At 50.8% G+C, this 11,591-nt stretch overlaps 1 protein-coding gene across 1 annotated transcript in view; it reads right to left on the reverse strand.

Moving 5' to 3' along the window:
• Window positions 1-1,688: 1,688 nt before the first annotated feature.
• Window positions 1,689-11,591, reverse strand: part of WDPCP (WD repeat containing planar cell polarity effector) — a 98,478-nt gene continuing 88,575 nt past the window's right edge. The window contains exons 15-17 of the mRNA XM_010137269.1: window positions 8,965-9,065; window positions 7,389-7,417; window positions 1,689-1,739 (exon numbers count right to left, since the gene is read on the reverse strand). Of these exons, the coding sequence (XP_010135571.1) occupies window positions 1,689-1,739; window positions 7,389-7,417; window positions 8,965-9,065 (181 nt within the window). The remainder of the gene's footprint in view (window positions 1,740-7,388; window positions 7,418-8,964; window positions 9,066-11,591) is intronic.

Genomic DNA, 11,591 nt, shown 5'->3' on the forward strand with positions numbered 1-11,591 from the left:
AATGAAAAACTGTGATTTTAGGAAAAAGGCGTTCTGGATCTTATGTACATTTCTAGTATCACTTCCTGTATATTTTTAAGCTGAAATCCTCTTAGCATGCAAAGTAAATAGATTATGATATACTGAAGGATTAAGAATCACTGTCTGGTGTCAGATTAATCCCTCATACAGACCATCACTTGTACTGACAGAAATATGGCTGCAATTCAGCAAAAGAGCTGCACGGCGAAGCGACGCATGGCAGCGCCTTACGCAGAACGAGCACGCGACCGCCGCAGCCCGTCGTCGGGCCGTGTGGATTTCAGAAATGAAATGTAAATCTATAGGATATTGGAGGCGCCCTCCCCTCCAAGCGCTGCGCAAAGCCCAGCCGTTACAGGCACGGCTCTGTGCGGGGAGGGGATGCAGCAGCCGGCTCCGTTCCAAAGCTCTCTTGATGAATTTTTCCCTGTTGAGCGTACACAACCCAGTGCATTGCAGCCCCTTCGCTCCCTTCAACCTGCCAGGCAGAAAGTCTCCTTCAAGTACGCTCATGGAAAGGCACCAACTCAGATAAACTGCTGAAACAGGTTGGGAGTTGTTTTCTGGTGTGATCAAAATCAGCCCTCATGCCGCAGAAATTTTGGCTTGTAGGGGAAAACGGCTGACCAAGGTCGAGCACATGTATCTCATTTGGATAAACGCAGAATTTTTGTCGATAAAAGACTCCTAATGGCTTGTGGGGTTTGTTTTTTTTTTATATACTGTGCTTTTATTTTCAGCCCATTCCTTGTACAAATTTGTTTGTCATACAAAACCGATTTTAAGAAGCTCACCGGCTTGGGGTTGCAACCACCCAAAGCTCCCAAAAACACACAAGCTTAACCCACACGTGTGCTCACGGTAGAGCATAAAAACCTGTGTCTGTAAGTGCTGTGCCCGATCAAACGGTGGGAAGAAAGACCTGAGATGATGCTCAACCGCCTCTTCACCATCAGAAAAGAACTAGAGGGCTGGAACAGGTTATGTTACCTTCTCTGTGCGTTTTCTCTTCGTGGTTAGAGGAGGCAGATTAAAATCTGGACTCCAATGGAATGATGTTTAAGAGGCTCTGCGTCTTTTTTTTCAAGGCAAAATAATGGTTATTCAACTAAGATGATATATCTAGATATGAAAATTGAGAGCATTCTTCGAAAAATGCTGCCGACTGTGAAAGGCTGCTCTTTCACAGAGGTATTCCGAGTGAAGATTTTATCTGCCAGTATCTCAACAGGACGGTTTTCAGAGCTGTAAGTGGAAATTCAAATCTGCTTCCAAGTGAAGATTGTTAAAGTATATAATGCATAGAGAATTACAGGCTTTCTCCTGAGAAGTTTACGGATTCATCCAAGAAACGCCCTCGCGCCCCCCAAATTTCTCAGTCTTGCGTTTGTACAGTAAATGGGGAGCTGCGACTACTCGCTTTTTTTTTTGATGTCTTTGAATGAGGTGATGAAAATGTCACCAAATCGCCCTCCCCCAAACATGGGGCAGTTTGTGCATGGACACAGTTGTGGTAACTCAGAAGTCACTCGCAGGCCTAAGGGCAGCACATTTCCTAAGCCTGGTGTTCTGTCCGCTGCTAGTGGTTGGATCCAGGGCTGGCTGGAAGTGCGCTGAGGGACCTTCCATCTCGGTGAGGTTTCCCCTTCTTTGCTTCGGCAGCTCAGTCACACCAGCCCGAAGTGGACGACTTTGAGAGCCCCGCTGTCTCCCGTCTCCTGCAGAAGGAAAGACAGGCAGGATCAGGCAGGCTGCCGGGACAGGCGACAAGGGCTGGACACGCAGGTATTGGAAACACCATCCCAATCCAGGAAGAGGAGACGGTTGCCGATACTGTCCCCTTTTTGGCCTGCGAACGGAGGACGCAGCCCTGAACTGGTGGAGACAGCCTTCTGGTCCAAGGTGAGGCACCTCTCCCCTTTTTTTAAGTCCCTTTACAACCCGCCTGCCCCGCTGCTCTTGGGGGAAGCAGGGGCTATCGCTCCAGTGACCGCCCCCGCCGTCCCCTGCAGCGGACGGGGAGTTGGGATGCCAGGGGCTGGCAGGCGCCCCTGCCCCTGCCTTTGTGGCTCCAGTGACCGCCCCCGCCGTCCCCTGCAGCGGACGGGGAGTTGGGATGCCAGGGGCTGGCAGCCGCCGCTGCACCTGCCTTTGTGCTCGCTTCCCCCACTCCTGGAAGTTTACTGGCACAAGTGAGGTTTTATATTTTTGTTACCTTTTAATTGAAACATACCGTGGACACCCCAAGGCTGGGTTAGTGCCAGCGGGTGGTGAGCTAGGTTTTCAAGGCTGTGCGGGGATGGTGTCTTGCACTCCTCACACAACGCAAACACATGATTCAAGCACAAGTTCGCGCTCCTCCATCTGCGCCCCGAGCCCGAGCAGGGTGGAAACCCCAGTCCTCTGGTTTTGCAAAGGACAGGACGATGGGGAGAAGATGGGCCTCTGCACAAACAGGGGTTATTTCATAACCTGGACTAGCATGCCTGCGAAGTGCATGAAATACTTTGCCTTGGAAAGTGCTGTAGTCTGGTGAGTCATTGCTTTCTTCTGAACTACAGATGAGTAGCCAGCCCTTCACGATGCAAAGCAAAAACGAGGCGTGGAGCTGAAAAGAAAGGGAAACTCCCGCATGTCCGCTCTCAGAGGGCAAGACGCGCTGGCTGCGGTGGGAAGGGAGGTGGGCTCAGCCCCAGGAGATGGCCAGCAGAGCTGAGTCAGGCTGCAGGAGTGCTGGCAAGGTTGGACAGGGCACATGTGAGTCACTGCTACTCCTTGACTTCGGGAAAGAGGAGAAGAAAATTCCACCTAACAGCTTGCAGCTTCTTAAGGAACCTTTACAGAGCAGCAGCTCCATCTCATGGCACGTGCATTTCACCACAGAGATAGAGATCACCCTCCGAAACAGCATTCCTGGCTACAAACTCCCTGCCTCAGCGCGGAAGGAGCAGGAGAACTGCAATGGCTCAAAACGGGTGCTGCATGGACAGTGAGTTTTGCTTCCAGCTCGTTGCTTGGCACTTCCCTTGCAGGGAGATGGCGGGAGGTGGCTCTGCCACACCAAGACCCCCTGTTAATTCTTGGAGGCGCTTTGAAGATGATGCAAAAGTGTTCCCCAATGTCCCATCCGAAGCAGCACTTGCGTCCCAGACCCCAGCAGGCTGTTCCAGTGTCGCAACTCGAAGCACAGCTTCGCTGCCGAGACTGCTGCTTGCGCAGGTCTCTTCAAGGAGGCTACGAGCTGCCTTCCTCAGCAGCAGCCCTCAAGGGGGGCTGTCTGTCCGTGCCTCGGTTTTGGGGTAGCTGCACGCTTTCTGTGGGCCCTCCTTGCTCTTCGAGTGACACTTGTTAGGGGCTCCAAAATCTACAAAAGTTTATGGGTTTGGTTTTTTGTTTGTTTTTTTTTTTCCTGGGGAGCCCCAACAGTAAAACCTTGAGGATCATCAGTGGCTGAAGGTAAGGGGTGGCTCTTTTTTCCCTAGAGCTGTGTCACTGCCTGATCAGAGGGGTTTCTGCTGGTGCTTGCTCTGGAGACCTCGGGAATAGGTGGGATGGTGAAGGCAGGCTGGAGGAAACAAGTCCCATGTTTGACCATTTAGAGTTCAAGGCTGTTTGGGAAGGTTCCTGTTGTTCAAGGCTCAGGGTCCTGAGTGCATCTGACCCAGGTTTTTAGATTCGTGATTTGTGCCTCTGTCTGGGGAGAGGGCAACAAGAACCCTCAACCTGGACCAACCCAGCTCTGCAGACCTATCTATCTGCATTTTTGTAATAAAAATCTATTTCCAAACCTCTCTGGTCATGCTGCACAGACTTGGTGGTGTGGCGTGGGAAGCCTGTGATATGGCATCAAGCTTGTAGAGGTATTTAATGTTAATCGAAGGCTGAAGAGCGATAATGACTGGAGCCCTCTTCTGATGTAGCACCCTGGCAATAAAAGAAGCTGTAATAATTTGATGAGAGTTAATTCTCCTAGCACAGGAAGAGGGCTGTCCAGGAACAGGGGAAGCCAGTGCTGCTGCCTCTGGTAATAAGCAGCTAGGCACCCAGAGAAGGAAAACACGCATATCCTGACAGGAGAGCATCCACTCATGCCCTGGAGAGGTCAGATCGCAGGGCTTTGCATGGTAATGATGTGGTCCTGCTCCAGGAGGCTAGAGGAGCGGTATGGGAAGGCACACCCTGTAACTGAAAAGCCACTAAGTCACCTCAGACCCGCAGGGACAGCAGGCAGTGGTTTGCTCGGTCTCCCCAGGTCTGAGGCAGAACGGAGGATCCCTTTAGTCTCTTGCAGTGAGAAATGCAGAGAAACCTCTTCCCCGCGGTGCCCTATCGCTCCCAGGAGACTATGCGTTTTCTCCTGGGAATTATTCTCAAGGGCACGATGAAGGTGGGAGAAGATGAGAGAGTGGGAAAGAGAGGAACATATGGGAATATATGAGGGATTACATTAAACACTTGTTCTTCAGGTAGAGACTGCCCGATTCTGCAGGAATGGCAGGACGTGCCTGGAGTCGGGATCCATACACCTGCTCCCTTTCACCGGAAATGCCTTGTCTCCCTTGGACAGCATCACACAAAACCTTTCTGGCTGACAGGCATTTAGCTGAGTGATAACACACTCAAACAACCACGCGCGTGCCCCGTGCTAGTGCAAAGCCACTGGCACTGCTGGGGGGGATGCAAGTGGCCCCTGCGGTAGCATCGTCTCGCTTCTGAGCCGCCTCTTGCATGCTGCAGGGCCAAAGCTTTCCTCTGGAAAACAAATGTTGTTCAGCTGCTCGAGCGTTGTTTGGCTGCGTGACAGCCAGCTGCTCTGGCAGGTGACTCGGAACGTTTTGTCGCACGATCTTCACAGTTTCAGGGAGGAGAAGCTTCCTCATAGCTGAGAGCGGCAGCAAGCAAGGAAGACGGGCGTTACGATGCACCCACAAAAGACAGGTCTGTGTTGGATACGTCCCCGCCGAGGCCTCCACGGCCATTTGCGCTGGGATTAGGTCCCTTTCGGCTCCAGCCTTTCGTCAATGAACTGATGAAGGGGGCAAAGCAAAGCCTCCGTCTTGCAGCTGCAGAGATCTTCCTGCAGAATCGACTGTGCAAGAAGGGCTGGGTTTTGGGTGTGCTCCCCTTGCGTGGCACCGAGCCCGGTATTGTGAGGGCTCCCTCTGAAGCAACATGCGGGAAGCGGTGGTGGAGGGACGCCAGCCCGGGGGAGCAGGAGGGCGAAAGTGGGACACTGGGGACAGGCTGTCCATCAAATGCTGGCACTGGTGCAGCAGGCTGGTAGTGGTGTCCAGGTGTAGAGCTGCTGCTGCTGGTTTGGATTGGATCTGGGATGGGTTGAACTAAAGCCAGAGGTCGGTCTGGCTAGACGGAGCTGCTCTGATTTGCCTGGTACTGGTTCCTCCATTGGTACCCAACTGCTGCAAGACTTTTGAATTTCCACATGCCATTAAAAGCCAGGACAGAAGGGTGTTGGAATTGTATTCCGAGAAGTGCAAAGGTAGTGGAGCAAGGATGGCTTTTCCACTCTGAAAAACCTGGTGTGCACAACAGGCTTCTCCTAACGCAGCAAATCATCTCCTTCTGCAGGCCAAGCCCTGTGAGAGCTGCTGCTTCCTTTCCCTTAGTCCTGCAAGAAACAGAGCAGCTCAGCAAGGATGGAGGTGCCTCGTTTTCCTGCGTGCAAACAGCTCTGCAGCGTGTGGTAAAATCAGGGCACCTCCACCGGGGTCACAGAGGTCACACTTTGACCCTCCAGCTTTTAGCTATGGTGACTGCTCAGCTGAAGTAACCTTTTGGAACCAAAGGGTGCTTTAACCCCTTCCTTGTGTAAGTCCGTAATGACGTGAGGGCAAAGCGTTCCTCACTGTATCATCACTCTCACTACACAGTCTCTACGTTTGTGCTCGTGAATTTTATCGTGACAGAGCTTTCGGACAAACCTGTCAGTTTATTAATGCAACTGCTTACGTGAGGGCAAGGAGCATCGCAAATGCAGCCCAGGGAAGGAGCAGTAAACAGCTGGATAAAACCAGCTGCAAACTCAGGAGTCCCACCGCCATCTCCAGACCATCGCTGCTGCTGTAGTCAGCTTTACTCTGTATCCTGAGGCCACCACAGCCATCAAAAGGCCGCTGGGGACACCCGTGGAGGATAGGGATTTCCTGCCGTTGCGACCCCGCTGCGGTGAACTCCGGCACCTGCTCCCCAGCCTTTCCCCATCCTCCACTCGGTGAAAATGCGCAGGGGCCCTCGGGAGGCTGCAGAGGTGGGGCCGGCGCGTGTTGTTCTCCAGTGCTTCAGGACTGGTAGAACAGCTCTTAGAGCACGATTTTACTTGGCACGGGCTGGTTTTGCAATGAAAGAAATAAGTAAGTGCCATCCTGCTCTGCTGGGAGGTTGAAGCATTTCCTTTCCTTTTTTTTTTTTTTAATGATCTGTTTGTACCAATGCCAAACATTGAATACTTTGGCCTCACGAATAAAAGAAGTTTCGACAAGAACTGTAATTGAGAGGAGGCTAAAATGCAGGCTCTCTTGTGCCTTCATCCATGCTGCCACAAGGCAGCTTTTATTTTGGTTTATTTTCTGTTGGGTTTTTTTTATTTTATATTTTATTTCATTTTTTCCTTTAAAGTAGAACCGAGGGAGTGCGTCGGTGCTGCACGCTGCTGACTCATCAGCTCTGGAGTCAGGATCACCCTATGTATGCGCTCTGTACACACCCCCGCTGCCACCCACTCACCGTGGGCACCAAACTGGGCTGGGAGGGAAGGTCACCATGGGGAGAGGGCTAGCTGAAGGGTTTGGGGACAGGGTAGGGTCTCCCTGCCCACATGGGTGTCATCTCCTCTCCTGCGCCAGAGAGCTTCTCGTGGACTGGAAGTGCGCAAGCGCCCGAGCCGGTGCAGGAGAGGGAGGAAGTCATAGAACTGGAGGCTGGCAGTAGGGGAAGGGATAGTCCACCTTTTTTGGCAGCATCTTGCAGTTAAATCAGCTTAGAGTGATCATGAAACCATAGGGTAGTATTTCACTCCTCTTTACTGTGGTCTCGCTCTTGAAAGCGCCAATACGAGCGCCAGCTAGTTCAGGTCAGATGAACGTGGATGGAGGACAATAAGCTCTTTCTTAGGTCCCATCCAACAGGCATCAGATAATAATAATTTTTGACTTTTATGCGCTGTGCTCAATTCAAAGCCGCAGATGAAGCCCTACTCCAGCAGCGTGGTATAGGAGCATTTCTACCAACTTCAGCGAGAGCCCTGCAGGCAGACAGCTTGCAGGGACAGGCTCGGGGAGTTTCAGGAAGCTGCAAAATGGAGTAAATAATAATAAGCAGGAATAAAAAAATACACCAGAAATGCGTACCTGCTCGGAAGGAACTGCTCTCAAATTTCCTTCAGAAAAAAAAAAAGAAAAAAAAGAAAGAGAAACATCTTAATGTTATTTACATTCCGTGTAACTCGCTAAAGAACCCAAACAAACAAGGGCACGGTATTAGGTAACTCCTTCACTTTTTTGAGAGGACGCAGCTATTTTATACCTGTTATTCAATGGATGAATTAAAACATTTAATATATTGTATTGCTTATACGAGTCTATACACGCAGGATACGTATATTCCCCCAAACCACGTTAAGGCAAGCGTGATTTCTGCAGATAGGGCAGTGCGGAGACGCAAGGCCAGCGATGGATCAGGGGTCCCACACTGTCTCAGCTCAGTGGGAAGCTGCTGCAGGAGCTGGACACACATGCTGTGACGGAGCTGGGGCTGCAGCACAGCCCTCTACCTGTGCTGCAGGAGCTATAGGGTGGTGGAGCTTGGTACAGGCTGCCCGCCTGAGTGCTTGTCTTGTGTCTTGGGAGGGTTTTGCAGCCCTTGTGCTTGTCAAGTTGCTGCTGGAGGTGCTTGAGGATGAGGCTTCATGTTACAGCTTGAGCTGAATTAACAGCTGCCAACATCAAAAAGAAGCCCTGCTGCAGGCAATGTGTGTCTGCCCCTCACTTGGTGCTGTCTGTGGTGTCCTCTGATCCCCAGGCAAAGCTGTTTGGTTCAGGGGATGGACAAAAGCCCAAGGGAAAGAAAACAAATGTTTCTGGTTGGGTTGAAATACTGGTGGCCCCCTGCGTGATCCCCTGTGTGGGCAGAAGAAGGTGGTGAGGGGGAAGCAGGACCTTCCTGTTTTGATGGTGGCAAGCTGCTAGTTCAGCTTCACTGCAAGGAAGAAGCACACCCATAGCTGGTTTGTTTGAAACTACCTATTCCAGTTGTGGCGATAGGAGCCGCAGTCACGCCTTGACTTACCGCGTCAGAGCGCCTGGAGACTGGCTCCGCTCCTACGTACCTGTCAGCGTACTGATGGGACACCCGGACGAGGCAGAAGATAAAAATCCTCGTCTCACCCCTTGTGCAAATATTCTTACGTATCCCTGCCTGGCTGACTTTACAGGACGATTCCTTAACCGTGACTTTCTCATTCTGGACTACTCCTCTATTACACTGTTGCACTATTTCCACTCTGCTGTGACGGAGACACCAAACGCTGCCGAAGCAAGACGGCCACATCCATTCACTCCAGAACCCCCCGCAGAAGCAGTGTGAAACGCTGTTTCACAAGCCACGTAACTGGTGAGGCTCTGCTGCTGGCCACTGCACACCGAATCACTGAGCAACAGCCACCAGGACTCAAAAACACTTCTCCTGCCTCTGTTAAACCATGAGTAGCTCTGTAAGACAAGGAGATTCATACAATCCATTGATTTATTCTACACTGTGAGAGCCAGCAGCCGAACCCTCATGCCTCTCCCTGCACAAACCAAGCTCACCTGCAATGCTGCCGCCTTATTTTTTCCTCCTAGAGCCAAGTTCTTTTTCAAGGTATCAATCACCATTACTTCTAGCTTTATCCCCTTGTGCATACGTGAAAGAAATGCATTCCCTTACCTTCCGGGCCGCCGGGGAAGGGTTTCCCCATCAGGGAGGTGGCGTGGCCATCTGCCCCGGGCTCATGCTCGGTGTCCTCTGCCTGTCTGCGGCTGGTGGGTCTTTTAAAACAAAACAGAAGTGATAGGAGGGGAGGAAGCAAGGGCTGGAGAGTTGGGGACACACTGCAGAGCAAAGCAAAGCTGGTTTGTTTGTTTTCTGTCTTTTCAAGTACACAGCAGCCCGTGTAATTCCCTGGCTGCAAACTGTAGCTCTTTTTATCAGATGCCAGGACCTTTGTTGACCGAGCATCACTAGGATCACTCATTCGGCCACACAGTCACTCCGGCACTGTCCTGTCATTCGGAGATGTGGTGCAAAGCTGGTGGTTTTTGGCACAGGTCGAGTTTTGTTAAGCAGAGCAGGCTGAGGATGTGCAACATGCGTAGCAGGTGTCTGGCTCTGCAGCAGGCAGGGGGGGAGGCAGGCGGGTGGGGGCTGGCCCAGGAGGATGTCAGACCCAAAAGGCATCGCTCATTTTCTGTGGTTTTGCAGTTAAACCCTGTCCTCACACCACTTTCATCACCGAAATCCAAGTGGCAAGGGAGCTGCGAAGAGGAAAACATCAGCTATGCGTTATGGGCAACACAGATGGACTGAGGGTTTTTCTTTGTTTTGCTGCTCCTCGTTTCTTCACTCGTTGTTAACCTCGGCTTACGTAGGCGAGTGGGAAGGCGATCCACTCCCGAGGCAGTGGAGCTAGAAACCTGGAGGTCATCTTGCGCTACTCAAGCTTGCTGACTTGCCACTCCTCCTGCCGTCCCCAAACTGCCGAGGGCCTGGCAGAGCCCAAGGGAGCACGGTCCTCACGTCAAACAGCGAGAATAACTGAAATCCCTCATGCCGGGCCAAGCGGGAAGCCCTCTGGGGGGATTCCCCTCATTTGGGAGGTTTCTCCTCCCTGTGGACATAGCCGTGCTTTACCCAAGGATGGTTTTCAGATACGACAGACCAGTTATGAGGATGAAAATGCGAAGGCTCCTGCACAGCACCCCATTCGTTAACCGCCACAATGCGAAATCTCGCTCAGCTTTGGTAATACAAACCATACATTCCAGGCATAAAAAGCCCTTTATGACTGACGAGAACATAAATAATTAAAGAAAAAGCTCAGATTTTCCCTGTGCCTTTGTCTTCACGCTGCCAGTCGGGCGATAGCTATGCAAGCAGCTGTAGGGCAACTAAAGGCAACTCTTCTCATCAGCTTTCCCGAGATGTTTTTAAGCTGCAGTAATGCAACTCTCCCATCGAACTAAGCTTTATTGGTTCAGCAAAGGAAACGAAGAAACTTCATTGGAGACCAGATTATGCTGGTCGCAAAAACAGAGGGATTCTTCTGCTCTTCGACCCCATTATCTCCTCCGCAGTGTCTTGATCAGCTTTCTTACACACAGCCTCGGATTCTGCCGAGACTCGCAAATTGCTTTTTTGGCTGCCAAATTGCCATAACCCTTCTATTTTTATGTTTTAAAAGAGCTTAAAATCCTCCATCCTCTTTGGATGTGTCTTTAAAATTGACCAGTACTGGGGGGATTTCATGTATATCCGAAGGCTTAGAAGAAGATGTTACCTCTACCGAGCTTCTGGTTTTACAGCCAACAGACATGAAAAGCCCAGCAGGGATAAAAGGAACTTAACCAGTTCTGTCTAATGCATGTAAATCTACCTAAGAGCTCAAGGCACTAGAAGTACTCAATGCGCTACATTTATCCGAGTCTAAGATAGAGAAATGTGGGTCTTCAGCCCACATGCCACATGCCCCATTTTGATGCCAAGTTCATATGAATTAAGAGACTGAGATGAATAAACAAGGTCAGTCTGGGCTGGGCCAAGTGGAACCAACGTAAAATAATTGTCAGTATTTTCTGTCAGCAGCACTGGTTTATCTTGGCTCGGGATTCTCGGCACTACAGATTATAAAATGTTTTCAGTGGAACAGTTGGCAGACTTTTATTGATTTTTCTTTGTTTTGCGAATGCTGGAAAAATTTCCATTAAGTATACATGCTGCTCATGTGACGAAGCCAAATTGCTTTTGCTAACTTTTCTTTCTCCAAGTGTGCTAACACGTTAATACGTTAGCAACCTAACTGAATGAGGGGGACCTTCGTCTGGAATCAAGAGGCCACAGAGCGCACCTCGATGCATCTCAAGTACTTACTTACGGGCTAACAAGAGTTAACGGAGTATTTTCAAGGTGCTATAGGCACACTGACTAATCAATTTGCCCAGCATCCCTTTGAGGTTGGTGATGTATCATCTCAGTTTTACAGATGCAGAAATTGAGAGTGCAGCTTCGCACAGAGCCACGCTGTGCATTTGTCCGCTGTCGCATTCTCGATGTCCGTGAAGCTCCTGTTGCCTTTAACGAGGCTGAGCAATGGCCAAGAAGAATGAGAAGGGAGGCTGCAGCAGTCGGGCAGGATTAGCACTGCTGAGCTGCTGGATCCCACTTCCATGATGAATTCCCCACGCCACATCGCCACACCCCCCCAGCTCACCTCTTAATAGAGTTACTTTGGAACTGGAAAGGGCTAGGACAGACACACGGAGCAGCTTGTAGGGTTATGCCTGGACCCGTGGCAGACC

The sequence above is a fragment of the Buceros rhinoceros genome, unplaced genomic scaffold (assembly GCF_000710305.1).
Source record: "Buceros rhinoceros silvestris isolate BGI_N320 unplaced genomic scaffold, ASM71030v1 scaffold21515, whole genome shotgun sequence".
In the NCBI taxonomy this organism is placed as follows: Eukaryota; Metazoa; Chordata; class Aves; order Bucerotiformes; family Bucerotidae; genus Buceros; species Buceros rhinoceros.